The 17553-nt window shown below is 39.7% G+C and overlaps 1 protein-coding gene and 2 non-coding genes across 3 annotated transcripts in view; 2 read left to right on the top strand and 1 right to left on the bottom strand.

The window, feature by feature from the left end:
• The window catches only part of RAD54B (RAD54 homolog B), a 31074-nt gene extending 16399 nt beyond the window's left edge, over nt 1-14675 (bottom strand). The window contains exons 1-6 of the mRNA XM_049781911.1: nt 14486-14675; nt 11202-11486; nt 6207-6369; nt 4466-4691; nt 2830-3037; nt 411-550 (exon numbers count right to left, since the gene is read on the bottom strand). Coding sequence (XP_049637868.1) covers nt 411-550; nt 2830-3037; nt 4466-4691; nt 6207-6369; nt 11202-11436 — 972 coding nt within the window. The 5' untranslated portion in view covers nt 11437-11486; nt 14486-14675. The remainder of the gene's footprint in view (nt 1-410; nt 551-2829; nt 3038-4465; nt 4692-6206; nt 6370-11201; nt 11487-14485) is intronic.
• Nucleotides 1726-1832, top strand: LOC126021446 (U6 spliceosomal RNA). The gene has a single exon (XR_007499961.1). It is a non-coding gene; the product is annotated as a U6 spliceosomal RNA (small nuclear RNA).
• On the top strand, nt 7323-7452 carry LOC126021214 (small nucleolar RNA SNORA51). Its single transcript, XR_007499814.1, has one exon. It is a non-coding gene; the product is annotated as a small nucleolar RNA SNORA51 (small nucleolar RNA).
• Nucleotides 14676-17553: the final 2878 nt, after the last annotated feature.

Genomic DNA, 17553 nt, shown 5'->3' with positions numbered 1-17553 from the left:
GACGCCGGGGGATCGAACCGCTGTCCGTTCCTTGGCTAGCGCTTGTAAGGCAGGCACCTTACCTCCAGCGCCACTGCCCGGCCCCGTCTCTGAGAATTATTACAAAATGTCTTTTATTTTTCTTAAAACCCATAGATGAGTGAAATTATTCTGCGTCTATCTCTCTCCCTCTGACTTACTTCATAATAGCATAATAGATTCCATGTACATCCATGTATAAAAAAAATTTCATGACTTCATATCTCCTGAAGGCTACATAATATTCCACTGTCTATATGTACCAGTTTCTTTAGCCATTCATCTGTTGAAGGGCATCTTGGTTGTTTCCAGAGTCTGGCTATTGTAAATAGTGCTGCAATGAATATAGGAATGAGGAAGGGGTTTAGCCTGTTTATTAAAGTAAATCATACCTCAGAAGCAGAAGGTTGTCTGGATGTAACAATGGGTTCCTCATATATTTTTCTATAAGATGACAAAGAGCCTAATATTCCTGGATTTACAAAATCAATTAGTGTAAAAAATTCCTGGAGATCATTCTGAACTGGAGTACCTAAGACACAAAAAAAAATTACAAGGTCAAGTTTGTTTTATAACCACATTTTTTTCTTTTGGTTTTTCAGGCCACACCCATTTGATGCTCAGGGGTTACTCCTGGCTAAGCGCTCAGAAATTGCGCCTGGCTTGGGGGACCATATGGGACGCCGCGGATCGAACCGCGGTCCTTCCTTGGCTGGTGCTTGCAAGGCAGACACCTTACCTCTAGCCCCACCTCGCCGGCCCCAGTATAACCACATTTTTATATAGGAATTTATACTCTCTTTCATGGGAGGCTAAATTCAATCTGCATCCCTAAAACTGAGAAAGACCCCTAAAACACACTGGAAAAACAAATGTATTATTAATCAAATAAAATTTCAACTCTGGTTTTAACTGTGATCTTGAGTTGGTTTTTCTTTTTTCTTTGGTTTTATAAGTTACACACGGTGGTACTCAGGGTTTCCCTTGGCTCTGTGCTCAGGGACCATTTGAGACAACTCAGGATCAAACTTGAGTTGTCCACATGCAAGGCAAGAGCCCTACGTGCTATACTATCACTCTGGCCTCTGAAAGTGATTTTTATTTAGCATATCATTGAGTCTCCGCATAAAAATCTCCACATAATCTCTAGAGCCTGACTATTTGGATTATACAAACATCCTGGATCTCTGAGTAACCCTGATGTCACTCACTTTAATTTTTTTATCTGTTAAATGGGGATAATTGTAGCTCCTAGGGTTGTGAGAATCAGAGTCAATCCATATACTAAATGAGATAACACACTAGTGTAGTAGCACTATGTAAAACTGTTATAAATGCAATCTAGAACCAACCTACAGCTTTTAGTATGATTGTGTACTTCTAGACTAGGTAAACACTTGAGAAGAAATTAAATGCTTTAATGTCAAGAGCAATATCCTGTGACATAAAGAAGCTATTTTAGTGCTTTAAAAGAAAAAGTTCTATGAAAAGTTGGTTCCGTGTTCTCATCCCAGAAAATTAAAAATAAAAAGATTTGTCTTTGGTTTCTGTTTATTATTGACTGTGTATTTATTTTTGGTTCAGGCCCTCGTTCAAGTCTCATGGTCACTCCAGAGCATCAGAATAATCCTTGAGCCCTGCTGTTAGGGCCAACTCTTCTCCACAACCCCTAAAAAAATAAATCCAAGAAAGACAAAAATAACACAAGTGCTCGCTTCAGCAGCACATATACTAAAATTGGAACGATACAGAGAAGATTAGCATGGCCCCTGCACAAGGATGACAAACAAATTCGTGAAGCGTTCCATATTTTCTTTGAAAAAAAAAAAAAAAACAAAAACACAAAAGCACATGACATGACAGCAACAATCATACCGTATCTATTCCTTCTAAAAGATTAAATATGGAAGAAGAAAATGAAAAGACTTGAAAAGAAAGATGTTCATAACATTAGTAATGAATAAAACTCCTTTCTCTTCCTGCTGCAAGAGGAAAATTGGTAGGGTCACATGAGTCAAAAGGGAGAACAACTACACTGAGCTCTAAAAATTGGTCAATTCTAGCTAACATGGTTTACTCCTCCTTTCTGGAATGTTTAGATAATTCGCACCCACATAACCTATATGTTTGTGGTACATGAATGTAAATGAACATTTATTTTATACACTTACCATGTCAGATAGTGTTTCATGATCTTTACATAAATCAACTCATTTGATCTCACAAAGACTTTATATAGTAAGTCCTTTAATATTCTGCCTCACAAATAAGGAAATCAAGGCTCAGAACTTAAGTAACTTGGTACATCTGCTTCCTGGCCTTTGAACATGGTCCCAGCATGCGCATGTTGCCCACATCTCCCCGCTTGAGCTGTGAACTTTCCGAATTTCATGCTGGAATGTGTGTATCAGGGCTCTCTCTACCTTGGATAGGCCTGTACTTTCCGTGAGTGTGCTACTCTCTCCCTTTCTTCTACTCTCCCTCCCTTTCCTCTGTACCTTCCAATAGAGCCTATTTCTACTTTAAAAAAAAAAAAAAGTAAGTAACTTGACTCAAGCTACAGTCATAAATGTCACACTAGGGAACCACACAAAGGTGGTCCATTATTATCTCGTAAATTCTTTACAACACTCCTCAAAATCTCAAAAGAATTACATATAGATTCAATAATTTAGAATCAGGCCAAAGTGCAATGAACCAGGTATATTATTATAAACTCCATCCAATATCAATTTTCTGATGATAAGCATGTTAGGATAAGATGCTCACATGTAAAATTGATTTTGTATTTTCAAAAATGTGAATACTGACCTGTTAGAATTATTCTTTTATGACAAGAAAGGTTAAGCAGAGCAGTAGTTGTCTTAATGGCACTGTTCTTCAAACGGTGTCCTTCGTCACAGATTAGAAGATCAAAATTTATATTCCTAATCTGGTCCAGGGAACGAAGTAACATTTCATAACTGATGATAAGAACAGAATAAAATGGAGATATGATGAAATCTTCAACTTTGTGGTCCTAAAACAAAAAGAAAGATTATTTAGCAAATCCTGGGATGAAACTTTCTGACATCAAATTTAGGCAATGTATTCCTGATAGACATTAATCAAAGATCAGAATATGTTAACTCAAAAAACAAGTACTAAGTCTAGATTCCATTTTCTTTCTGCAATAAAACTTGGTTACATACACTTGAAAAAAATTCTAAATAGAGAAAATTACTCTGTTCACTAATGAATTAAAAAACAGATTTAGAAAATGACCAAGGCTAAACTTTTTTAAATTAATTTATTTAAAGAAAATGCATTACATAGTTGACATAACTGATAATACATTTTTAGGGAGACCAAAAGCAACGTGTCTTTTTTTAAATAAATAGAAAATTGAAAGAAAAACTAAAGAGATGGAAGAGAAAGGAAAGAATATTTTTGAAAATTATTGACTCACAATGAATTCTTTGAAGCACCAGCAAAAAGTTTAGTAAGCATTCTTTTATTTAAAAAAAGGATAAGCGTTAAAAACAGGGCCCGGAGAGATAGCACAGTGGCGTTTGCCTTGCAAGCAGCCAATCCAGGACCAAAGGTGGTTGGTTCGAATCCCGGTGTCCCATATGGTCCCCCGTGCCTGCTAGGAGCTATTTCTGAGCAGACAGCCAGAATTATCCCCTGAGCACCGCCGGGTGTGGCCCAAAAACCAAAAAAAAAAAAAAAAAGAGTTAAAAACAAATACAGTAATAATGGTGTGAGAGTGGCAATTGTTGTTTGCCTTGGCCCAGCAAAATATGGGTAAAATGTAAAAAAAAAAAAAAAAAAAAAGCCTTGTCCTAAATACAAAGAGACTTTATCCCTGAAGTTCTCTGGCATAAGACCAACTCTGGGCTCCAGGCATACTAGGTTGTCTAACCCATGATTCATTCTCTGTGTCGAAATTTTTTCACACATTAGCTGCTGTTGTCTGGTTTTTGTAGTTAAAGATTCTGGTTTCTGTGTGGTTTCTGAGTTTCATCAAAGTCAGGATGTGGAGCGTCCTCCAGTTTCACCTCACCATCAGATGCGGAGTGTCCTGCCCTGCAAGTAAGTTGTTGCTTTTGCTGAGTCATCTGGGTGTTAAGGGAACACTCTTTGGAATAAAGTCAATGCCAGGGTAGTGGTAGGGTCTTCCCTGGTAGAGGTTTGCTTCCTGGTGATGTTGCAGACAATTGTGGTTGTTTCTGTAGATGGTCAATGGTTCAGGGATGTATGGGCAATGCCCATCCTTCGGAGGCCTGGGCCAAGTGTTCAGGATATAAGGCCTAATTGCATTACAAAATTTGTGTTCCTATCTCTATTAGATAATAACTTGTTTCCATACGTAGTATATCCCATTTTAATGCGCCTATGCAAAGGAGGAACAATGCCACAATGTATTATTGGTGCCTCAAGGCTAAACTTTTATAAAGCATCTTACCTGATTCACAGTAAATATCTTGATCCTTTCACTTCCTAGCCATTTCTGAAATTCTTTCTTCCAGTTCATCACCAAACTTCCAGGTGTGACAATAATTGTTTTCTTTATGACTGGCTTCCCTCCATAGGGTCCCTGGCATTGCAGAGTCCAGATGAGTGAGATGCACTGCAGTGTTTTCCCTAAACCCATTTCATCAGCAAGAATAGCTCCACATCTGCCATTCACTCTGTTAGGAATAATAAGACTTCCTTTAATGATGATAGGAAAAAAAAAACAAACATTTTTAGGGCCATAGCAATAGCACAGTGGTAGGGCGTTTGCCTTGCACTCAGCCAGCCTGGGACGGACCTGGGTTCTATTCCCGGCATCTCATGGCCCTGCAAGCCTGCCAGAAGCTATTTCTGAGCGTAGAGTCAGGAGTAACCCCTGAGCGCTGTCGGATGTGGCCCCAACCGCCCCCCAAATAATAACCAGAATAAAACATTTTTTATGTCCCTCACATCATTTAACAGTGAAGAATCAGCAGTTATCAAATATTATAACTAAACTCGTCCCCCACAAAACACTTTCTCAAGTTTTTCATTTAGCTGATTTACAACATATCTCTTTTGCAACTTCGCTAATTATATTAATTAATTATGGCCAACTGAATTACTAAAACTAATCTGCAATTCATGGCCAAGTAAATTACCAAAACCAATCTGCAATTATGAAATTAAATCTTAATCATCTGCTACTCTCCTAGAAATTTTTTGAGACTAGGATGAATTCCAATTTCATATCTACATTTAAAAAATTTAACTGAAACTGTTCATCACTAATAGCTGAGCAATTGTGATCAGTCTCAATATTAGATATCAAAACAGTTTAAAATCTACTAGAATCTTGGGCCAGAGTGGTAAGACATCTGCCTTGCCGACACTAGCTTAGGATGAACCACGGTTCGATTCCTCAGTGTCCCATATGGTTCCCTGAGCCAGGAGCGATTTCTGAACACATAGCCAAGAGTAACCCCTGAGCAAACCAGGTGTAGCAAAAAAAAAAAAAAAGAAAAAAGAAAAAAAAATCTACTGAATCTTGTACCAAGGATGTGCTCAAGGGAAAGAGCATAGCGCGCAAGGCAGATGCCCTACCGCTTGTGTCACTGCTCCGGCCTCTGTTTCCCGAAGTATTATTTTGAGTTCCACGCCTGGCAGTGTTCTGGGGTCACTCCTGGCTATGCACCCAGGACTCACTACTGGTAGGCTCGGGGACCAAATGGAATACCAAGGACTGAATCTGGTTCAATCACATGCAAGCTGTTAATTGCCTTACCCGTATACTATCATTCCAACCCCCTCATAAAAGCTATGATTTCTATTTGTACATGTTCAGCTTCTAGCAAGATATCTGGCATAATCATCCAGCCATCAAGAATCAATTTTGGGATGAGTTAACACATTGAGTACCATTTATCATTCTTTTCTCTTTAGGGGGATGACCACAACTGGCATTCAGGGTTTACTCCTGACCAATGGGACCTTATGGGATGCCAGGGATCGAACCAGCATCAATCTGGTAACTGGCAACAACTGCATGCAAGGCAAATGTGCTACCACTCCTGCCCCTCATTTATCATTCTTACCAATTTATATTCAAGATGCATCCTTTAAGACTCACAATAACAGACTCTAAAAAATCATTATGCTACACAGAGGTTTAAATCAAAATTCTTGGACTGAAGATATTGCTTATTTCCTACCTCATTCCCATCACACATTCGTAAAGAAACTTGATTCCTTCTTTCTGATGTGGCCTCAGATGATGTACAAGGTAAGGGTCTATTACTACATCCACAATAGGGGAACAGTTCTTATTGAACATCCATTGGTGATTTTTGTCTGGCCTGTGCATAACAAGGGAATCTTGAGAAAAAAACAAAAGCATAATAAAAAATGTACTGTCATTTCTTTTTGTCCACCAAAGTTATTCATAAGATAGAACTGTATTGCCATTTTATGCCAAAAAAAGAGAAATTTATGAACAAGTAGTTCTAGGCAAGAGTACAAAATTACAAACAAAATCTCATGCTTCACTGATGTGTGCAAAGAATTACCAAGAGCTTTCCAAACTTCATCTGCCGAAAGAACTTTGAGACTCATGACTATCCAATAAGAAATTCATGACACTTATTAACCAGTTCAGTATTCAGAGCAAAATGAACCATTTCTAGCTGAATGCACAGATTTTAATTCTGCCTAAATATACTTATGAATAATCATTTCTATTCTAGAAACGCCCTTCAAACTGAATAGAAGTCTCCCTTTACCTTTAGTCCTATACACACTAACACTGATCATTACTCACATTATTTAAAAGTACTGAGAAAGGATGAGTTTTTCATCAAATTCATGAATTTCTGCAAGGTCACATAAAATAGTCATTGAATTATAGCATTGTTTTTAGAGATAAGATAATACAATTAAAATGCTCTGTTAAAATATCAAGCAAAAACATATAATAATAAGGGTCAAAGAGATAGTTCAGGGATTGGCACCTAGTTCAGGCATGCAAGCCAATTTTAGCACCACATGGTCCCCAAATTTTGCTAGATACAGCCCTTACTCTCCTTGGTGCCACTGCCAGTCAGGTTGGCTGAGAATTACTAGAAGGGGCCCCCAAATTACTGGCCACTGCTAAGATCCCCCTACAATAAGTATACTTATGTAGACATACACATATATAACTAGAAAATAGATCACAATTGATAAATCTGAAGTCATAATAAATCAAGACCAGTTAGTAGGTACGTACATTTGTTATCTACATCATGGTAAAAAAAAAGCATTTAACACAAAAGGAAAAAAAATTTTTTTCTGGCCTACTGGTGCTTACCACAGGCTGTGTTCTTTACACTAACTGTATAGAAAGAAGAGACACTCTAAATGCACCCCATATACACCTCAGTTCAGACCCTTTGCTTGGTCTGTATTGTGGGAGATACATGAGGGAAAGGGAAAATTATTTTCCCTATGGATCTTTCCTGAGCAACTTAAACAAAACTCTCATTTTTTAGACCAACTTCTAGTAGAAAGGGTTTAAGGAGTAAAATGAAAACAAGTGTTGTTGGTTTGTTTGTTTGTTTTTTTAATTATAATTGGGGGGGTGATAACACTAACTCCTGGCTCTGCACTCAAGAATAACTCCTGATGGGGCTAAAGAGACCATATAGAGTGCTGGGGGTCAGTCATGTGTAAAGCAAGTGCCATACTCAAAATACTATTTCTCTAGCCCCCAAAGGGAAATTAGTTCTTGGTTTTCCTTGATATCTCAATAGCAAAGAAAGAGTTGTTGACTGCTGTGTAGATTTCCAGCCACGTAAGTCATATTCTTTTCTACATTTAAAAGAAAAAAAAAGCAGTCAAGGGACTGGAGAGATGGTTCAGCAGATAAGATGCTTGCCCTTTCCCCCCTCCCTCCATACTCCAGGGGGGAGGTGCATGGGAAGGAGGTTGGGCAGATATCTGGCTTCCGGTTTCCTCTTTGATTCTGGAGGCCAGCTCTTGCCAGGTATGGGGTTTGGGGAGGCCCATGCTGGAGGCCCTCTCCCTAGCCTGGGGAGTGCTGGAAGGCTTGGCAGGACCCCAGCCGTTCTTGTCTTTTTCCCCTGACTCCAGGCCTTCCCTGGGTGCCAGCTCAGATGGCCAGAAGTGGGTTCAGGTGGACTCTTAGGGGTCCTCAGGCTTCCCCCCTAGGGGGGGATGCATGGGGAGGAGGGCGGGCAGATATCTGGCTTCTGGTTTCCCATTTGGCTCTGGAGGCCAGCTCTTGCCAGGTATGGGGTTTGGGGAGTCCCCATGCTGGAGGCCTTCTCCCTAGCCTGGGGAGTGCTGGGATGCTTGACAGGGCCCCAGCCATCCCCCTCTTTCTCCCCTGGACTTCAGGCCTTCCCTGGGCGCCGGTCCAGGTGGACTCTATAGGGGTCATCAGGCTTTCCCCCTTCCTCTCCCTACACTAATGGGAATGTGCTTTGGGAGGAAAGCGGGTCGTTCTAGCACTGGTTTATGTTCGGACAGTCACTGGAAATTTTTTCTCCTTGGTCTCCTATTGATAGTATTGTATGCATATAGTTTATATATGAATAATATCCATCTTGTATTGTGACCTTGATACTGCCCTACAAAGCTCATTTCTAATCTTTTACTGCCTCAGTCCCAACCCTTATTTCCCCCCATCTTCCCATGTAGGTGCAGCTCATGACATGAAGTTCACCACATAGTGATGAGTGCAGTTAGAAAAATGACTACACTGAAAACTATCATAACAATGTGAATGAATGAGGGAAATAGAAAGCCTGTCTCGAGTACAGGTGTGGGTGGGGTGGGGAGAGGAGATCTGGGAAATGGGTGGTGGGAATCTTGCACTGGTGAAGGGGGGTGTTCTTTACATGACTGTTACCATACAACTACAATCATATTTGTAATCACGGTGTTTAAATAAAGATAATTAAAAAAAAAAGATGCTTGCCTTGCAGATGGCCAAACCGAATGACAGTATAGCAGGTAGGGCACTGCACAAGTGCCCATCTTTAAGAAAACACAATAATAATGGTACACCCACCTGAGGTTTAAGGGGTCTCTACTGTTACAAATAGTAAGGTAGAGACCCTTTAAGCAGGGGTCTCAAATTCAATTTACCTGCAGGTCGCAGGAGGCAAAGTCGGGGTGATCCTTGAGTACAAAGTCAGTAGTAAGCCTTGAACATTGGGGGGTGTGACCCAAACAACTAAAACAAAACAAAACAAAACAAAAAAAGATTCCTCTAGGGCAGGGCCACAAAATGTTGTACGGAGGAGGGTCATTTGCGGCCGGCAGTTTGAGACCCCCTGCTAATGAGTCAAACATGCCCATGTGTGAGTATTTTAAATCCTTAACCTAATTCCTTTCTTTTGGGAGGAAGGGTTGAGGTCTGCCTAATTCGACCTTGGATAAGATCAAATAAATAAGGAATAGTCAAACACTTACACAAAGGGTCTTTCATTGTACACAGTATCTATGGGGTACTCTTAAATCTCTAGAGCAATTATTAGAAACCTACATTTCACACCTGAGTACACCTTAGCAAGATCAGTGACTACCTCAAAAGGCAGTTAGTTCAATGGCAAAACCAAGACTCTAATCCAGTTTCTGAAAAAGCACAGTATTCTTTTCAGTCCCCTAAAAGCTTCTTTTAAGAACATGAAGAGAAAGGAGAATCAAAGAGAAAGAAGTATTATTTAAAAGCTAGTGTGGGACTGGAGAGATAGCATAGCGGTAGGGCAAATGGCCAACCCAGGAGGGACCCAGTTTGTTTCCTGGCATCCCATATGGTACCCCAGCCCGCCAGGGGCAATTTTTGAGTGCAGAGCCAGGAGTGACCACTGAATGTCGCTGGGTGTGGCCCAAAAACCAGTCAATAAAGAAATAAATAATGTTAAAATAAAAAAAAAAAGGAACCGGAGAGATAGCATGGAGGTAAGGCATTTGCCTTGCATGCAGAAGGTTGGTGATTTGAATCCCGGCATCCCATATGGTCCCCTGAGCCTGCCAGGAGCGATTTCTGAGCATAGAGCCAGGAGTAGCCCCTGAGCGCTGCCGGGTGTGACCCCAAAACAAAACAAAAAAAATTTAAATTAAAAAAAAAGCTAGTGCAACAAACTAAATACTTGGATAAAAAGAGAAAACGTCAAAAGCATAAACCTCTATATCTTTCAATAAAATCTCTGATAACTTCATGTTAAGCTAACAATTTTAACTTGGGGTTTTTAATCCTAATTATGTCAATGATTATCTGAATTTTGGCAGGTCGGTCCATATTTCTGGACCATAGTTCTACAGTTAAAAGTGAAGGAACTGGGGCTGGAGCTTTGGCACATGCCATAAGGCATCTGTCTAGCGTGCACTAGTCTACTACAACGAACCACAGTTCGATCCCCCATCATCCCATATGGTCCCCCAAGCCAGGAGTGATTTCTGAGCAGATAGCCAGGAGTAAACCCTGAGAGTCACCAGGAGTGGCCCAAAAAGCTAAAAAAAAAATTTTAATTGGGGGGGCCAAAGAGGTGGCACAAGTAGTAGGGCATTTGCCTTGCACACAGCTGATCCAGGACAGACCACGGTTCGTTCAATCCCCCTGGCATCCCATATGGTCCCCCAAGGCAGGAGTGATTTCTGAGCGCAGAGCCAGGAGTTACCCCTGAGCATCACCGGGTGTGGCCCAAAAACCAAAAACCAAAAAAAAAAAAAAGAACTGATCCAAATGAGCACAAAAGTGTTTGCTGGATTTCTCTTCAAGCCTGTGTTCTTTTCTCCCTGGAACGTGCATCGATCTGGTTTGCGTGTCTGTTTCTCTGTTTGCTTATTTCCACTATCCATTTTGGAAAAGCCTGTGTTCTCTCTCAAAACACACTTCTCTGTTTTTCTTCCTTCATATCATTCTAGATAAGTTTTAATAAAAACACACACACCTCTATTTAAAACAGATTCAGAGACCTAGCTCAAAGAGCTGAATGCAAGCTTTGTGTGCAGGAAGCCTGTACCCCAAAAATCACAGGATGTGACCCCTCAGCACAGCATAATCTTTGAATGCATAACAGCATTTTATGAGACTGTATTTAAAGAAAATTATATACTGGGCTTTGAAAGCCTTAAAAACAATTTAAACTTCAAATTCACTTATGAAAGACTTTTAAGCAAGAAGATGATTTTTTTAATCTTACTTGGTGCATCCGGATCATGGCGTGGCTTACAATTCTGGAGATCATTTTGCTCGTTTTCCTTTGAATGAGGTTTACAGACCTGCTTGAAAGGATTGGAGAAAGGCTTCTTAACGACTTGAGAAGAATTTGGGATAACAGAACTTCCTCCTCCTCCAAGTTGAAAACATTTGCCACTGCTGAAATCATCTGGTGAGATTATACCCATGACTTCTATTTCTTTTCCACCAAGCATCATTGTTTGGCCCTCTTCAATCTTTTCAAGCTCTTTGAATTTATATCCAATGCCTTTAAATTGAGAAGATTGCAAGTAGCAATATATATATATATATATTTATATATATATATAATTTATATATAGCAAATGTCAAGTTTATTAAAGTATAATTATAAACAATATATACACAAAATAAGGTATGTTATATTATAAATATACATAGATTTTATTTATATAAACTATTTGTGGGTAAAATATATTATATGGTAATGGTAAGTTTTATAATTTTTATATCTCTAGCCAGCCTTGAATATAATTTCCCTAACAAGGAACGAAGAGTTTCTCCATTACTTATCCCTAATCTACCTGAACCAAAAACATGGGCAGTACATTGTAATTGCTCCTTCGATTCTCTGAAAACTGAACAGAATACAGCTATTATATCTATTACAATCCAATAATTATGTGGCTGGTTGATTTATATTTTTAAATATAAAATGATTCTGTAATTGATTTCACTTAGACTTAATTCCTGTGGGTTTTGTTTTTTGCTTTGTTTTTAGGCAGGGAAGGGCTGGCCTCCCATGCCTGACAGTTTGGTACAGGCAATGTGGTATTGCTCAGCCTGGGCCCTGGGGCCATCAGGCCACTGTAGTGCTCAGGAGTGCCCTTTTATCGACCTTACTAAATTCTTCTTTCTTCAAATGTTAAACAGTAACTTCTGTGAAGCTTTCCCTGAGTTTCCTAGACAACTATTTATGGTCTTTGTATAATCTTACTGTACTTTAGTAAATATGCTCACTGGCAGGGGCTGAAAAAATATTACAACAGGTACTTGCCTTGCTTGTGGCAAACCCAGGTCCAATCAATCCCCTGCACCCCAGAGAGTCTCCTGAGAACTGCTAGGAGTGAACACTGAGCACACAGTCAGGAGTAAATCCTGAGGTGTGATCCAAAAATGAAAACAAATAAAATTTTCATTAACAAAATTACCTAAATACTTCCTAAATATCAACTATTCCCTCCAAACCATAGAAGATACCCATCTGGAATGTTTACTTTAAGCATAATGCTTGATGCATAACACAACTAAAAACATTAACCTATCATGTTTTAGTATATGTCATGCCAAAGCAAGTACTAATCTATGATACATTAACTTCAAAAAAAAAAAAAAAAAACTCCCCTTTGTGGACCCTTATCCAATGCTGGTGGAAATGTCCATTAGTTCAACATTTTGGGGAAAAAATATGGACACTCCTCAAAAAAACTAGACACTGGGTTTCACATGACCCCATAATTTCAGTCCTTGGAATATACTGCAAAGGCCCAAAAATATAATCCAGAATAAACATTTTTATGCCTATGTTCACTGCAGCACTATACATAATAGTCCAATTTGGAAGCAACCCAAGTGTCCAAGGACAGATTAGTGGATAAAGAAACTTTGGTACATGTACATAATGGAATACTTCTATAAGAACAGATGGAGCTGTGCGATTCACTGCTACAATGATGAATCTTGAGAATAACATGCTGAGTAAAATTAAATTGTGAGATATAAAGAAGCACAGCAGAGGAATAAAAATGCCCAGAGGCAATAGAAACAAGAGCATAAGAACTGGTTTTTATTAAGAAGCTGTGACTGAGTGGCTGGAGTGGACAGATGGGAAAAGAAACAAGGACGAATTAGACAACAGTGGGAAGAAGGAAGGAGGAGGTACTGGAAGGTGGTAAAGTGATGTGGTGATGTGCATGATAACTCTATCAGGAGCAGTACTGTAAATCAGTGTCTAAAGGGGAAAAAAGTCCTGGGAACAATGATGGTGGGATTGGCCCTGAAATATCGTATGTCTGAAATCCAACTATGAAGAACTTTGCAAATCTCAATAGTTTCAATCAAATTTTCTTTTCAAAAAGCATCTGTCAAGAGGCAGGAAGGAGTAAGGAAAGGAAACAAGGACATTGACAAAGGAAAGTGAAAGTTAGCAAAGGGACTGTTGTTGGGCATTGTATGCCTGAAATGCAATCATGAGCAATTTTGTACTTCCGTGACTCATAAAAATAATTAAAAAATTAATTTTGTCCCTACTGGAAACCTCAGGTGATGAAAGAGTTCAGATAGCTTGGGGTGAAGGAGAGCATCAGGACCTAAATTCACAGCCTCACAGGTGCCTCAGAAGCCTCTGTGCCTTCTTCCCTGCCCTTTTTCCTGGAGAACAATGTCCGACCACTGAGCTGAATCTATGGGCTGTCTCTGAATTGGGGTCATGTGATTTCTGGGTACCTTGAGCCACAGTGGCATCTTCTGAATCCTTTTAGCACGAAATTATAGAACCAGAAACATCCTAATTATCTTAAATGTGCAAGATAAAAGTACTAAGACCCCAAAAGTACGTTAGACTCCAAACATATTTTTGTTTTGCTTTGCTTGGTTTTGTCATACCTGGTGGCATTTAGGCATTACTTCTGACTCTACTGACTCTACTCAGAAATCACTCCTAGCAGGCTCAGGAAAATATATGGGATGCCTGGGATTGAACCCAGGCCAACCGCATGCAAAGCAAACACCCTACCCAATGTGCTATCACTCCGAACACAAACTTAAAATATTTTTATTGTTTTCATTTTTTCTTTTATATTTTGGTTTTTGGGCCATACCCAGCAGCATTCAAGGATTACTCCTGGCTCTACCCTCAGAAATCACTCCTGGCAGGCTCAGGGAACCATATGAGATGCCGGGATTCGAACCAATGACTTTCTGCATGCAAGGTAAATGCCTTACCTCCATGCTATCTCTCCAGCCCCTTATTCACATTTTTCTAAGAAGCAAGGTACTTTTTTATGGAACAAAACTTGTTTAGTGGGGTCAGTGATAGTATAGTGGGTAGAATGCTTCCTTGGGTTCATTAAGCATATAAAATTGTTCCACTAAATAATTATTATGAAAACTTTATGTGTATGAGATAATTTAGATATAAAAGGAAAAGATTTCAATCTATCCCTTTATAAAATACAATCATACTAATTTTATACCAAATCACAAACATTAAGTAATATGACACAGTACCTTTTCCAATGTCTCTACCTTCCAAATCCTTTAATGTAAATGACTTTCCTTTTATAATAAGAACTGCATCACCTTCCCACTTCTTGTGCTTTTTCTTGGAAGCCTTACACCAAACAACGCTGAAATATTTCACTAAGCTTTCAGAATTCTCCTCAGGTCCTGGAGACACTGCAACTTTTTCAGGAGCTGAATGAACTAGAACAAAAAGAAAGAAAGAAGTGCTACATTAAAAAGATGACCTATACTCAAATAAAAATAAAACCACTGAAACATCAAATGTTATTAAGAAGTATAAAAGAATATTTCAGACTTATACTGGCTTCTTTTCCACCGTGATGCAAACACTGTAATTTATAAAACTGTTAATGATTGCTTCAAGCATACAATGATCCAACACCACACCCACCACAGGTTTCAGTGTCCCTACAACAATGTCTCAAGGTCCCCCACCTCCCAGCCCCATGCTCCATTCTCTTCACAAACTCAATTCTGGAGGCCTGCTTGCAAAGTTTGGCTACAACTGTCCATCATTGATTCCCTGCTTTTTCTTATGGTTCACTTATGAGAGGGGATCATTCTGTACTGTCCCTCCCTCTGACGGACTTCATTCGCCACACTCACTAGTGTTTTATAACTGAGGAATTCAGAATAGTAAGTGCTAAAATTACTAAGGACAATGAATGCAGATTTCTAATCACCCCAAAGTCAGCTGAAACAAAATAACATAATAATCACTGCAGACATTTGAAGGCTAAGTATAAATGATATTTCAATAGCCATAGCATGGAAAATATCTATAATTACATGCTGTGAACAACTGATTTAATTCGCACAATGTAATAATAATAATAATAATAATAATAATAATAATAATAAGAGTTTCTTTAAAAAACCCTTAATTTTTTTTTTTTTTTTTGCTTTGCTTTTAAGACATTCCTGCTGATGCTCAAGGGTTACTCCTGGCTCTGTACTAAGGAATCACTCCTAGTAGTGCTTGGAGGATGCCAGGAACTGAACCTGAATCAGCCGTGTGTAAGGCAAGAACCCTACCCACTATATTATCTCTCCAGCCCACCCCCCCAAAAAAAGACCTGTAATTTTTTTTGTTGTTGTTCACACCTGGTGATGCTCAGGGGTCACTCCTGGCTATTCGCTCAGAAATCGCTCCTGGCTTGGGGGATCATATGGGATACCAGGGGATCAAACTGTGGTCCATCCTAGGTCAGCGCATGCAAGGCAAACGCCCCACCAATTGCACCACTGCTCTGGACACCACGACCTGTAATTTTTAAAACTAAAAACAAAGAGGCCAGAGAAATAGTATAGCAGGTAAGGCACTTGTCTTGCAAAAGACCAACCTGTATTCAGTATTACATAAGGTCCCCAGGGCCCTGCCAGATTCCTGAGCAGAGTTAGGAATAAACACTATGTTCAGCCCAGTATGGCCCAAAACAGAACATTAACACTCTACAAACCAAAAGATAATGGTGAGATATAGCAAAGATAAAAGAAACATCTCAACAAGAATAATCTACCCTGCTTAGATTTCCATTCACATTCCAGAAAAATATGACACACATTTTAGAAACAGCCAACAGTTTAAAAAATCCATAGCCTAGGGGTCAAAGCATAGTACTGCTGGTAAGGAACTTGGCCGGCATTCATGATTTGATCACTGGCATCCCATGTGACCTCCCATTCCAGGTCAGGTGTGATCCCTGAGCACAGCTAAGCCCTAAGCACTTCTGGGTATAGCCCTCCAAAACAACAAAACAACATGTTTCTGGTAAGGCTGGGGCTGGAAGGGAACCCGGAGAAACTGGTGGAGGGGAGATGGCACATGTGGTAGAATTGGTGCTAGATGTACACGGAATCTATTATGCTGAGTGAAATAAGTCAGAGGGAAAGAGAGATAGACACTGAATAGTCTCACTCATCTATGGGTTTTCAGAAAAATAAAAGGCATTATTGTAATAACACCCAGAGACAATAGAGATGAGGGCCGGAAGGTCTGGCTCACAATATGAAGCTAGGGAAATAACTACACTGACAACTACCATGACAATAATAATGAGTGAGAGAAGTAGAGTGCCTGCTTCAAGAACCATCAGGGGGTGGGGGAGGAGGGAGATGGGGGGCATTGGTGGTGAGAAGGTATGAGTGCCCCTTCCTGCAGGGACACCGATTAAGATGTGGTTATTCTTTCTTGGAGGGAGACGCAAACAAAAAGACACAAAGACAGACATGACAGACAGACAAAGACAGACACGGAGACAGACAAAAGTGGAAAAAGGATTTCGGATCCAAATCCAATTCCGTTTATTGAAACTCAAGGGCTGGCTTATATACATTTTTGTGTGGGCATAGTTCTGCTCATAAATATGTCAATAGGAGATGTACATAGAACAGACCATATTGTCCAGATAACAGGACCCATCAGCAATTAGGATGGAATGTACAGCTAAAGGGACCTGTCTCCATCAGGTCAGGGATGTACTGATAATGGAACCCATCTCAGGCAGGTCGGAATGTACAGATGACAGAACTCATAATTTTAGACTCAGTTTCCCAGGACCAAAATTCTGTGCTTTCTTTGTTTCTGTACAAACCTTAAATCTTAAATGTTTATTTATTCCTAAGGCTGCCTGCTTTTAGCATAGCTCTCTGCTTGTTGCCTTTCTGTGCCTTAAATCTTAAAAGTTTATATTTATTCTCAAAACTGCCTGCTTTCAGCAAAATTCTTTGCCTGTCACAAGGCCCTGCATTTCAGCCCTGCATTTTCTGCCTGTTCTTAAGGGCTCCCTACAGGAAGGTTGTACTAAAGTGGGTGCTCTTTTTTTTGGGGGGGTGTTCTTTTTATGTCTGAAACCCAACTACAAACATGTTTATAATTATGGTGCTTAAATACAGATACTATTTTTTTAAAAAATACACAACTGTTAATGATATGGTTTCATGCATATTACTTTACCACCTTTAGCATTCCCTCCTCCTCCACTTCCCTACATCCATGTCCTAGGGTTCCCCTCCTTATCCAAAGCTCCCCCAGACCCCCACACCAGTGGCAA

Source organism: Suncus etruscus, chromosome 10 (assembly GCF_024139225.1).
Source record: "Suncus etruscus isolate mSunEtr1 chromosome 10, mSunEtr1.pri.cur, whole genome shotgun sequence".
Classification (NCBI taxonomy): Eukaryota; Metazoa; Chordata; class Mammalia; order Eulipotyphla; family Soricidae; genus Suncus; species Suncus etruscus.
This window is presented reverse-complemented; position numbering and strand designations above follow the sequence as displayed.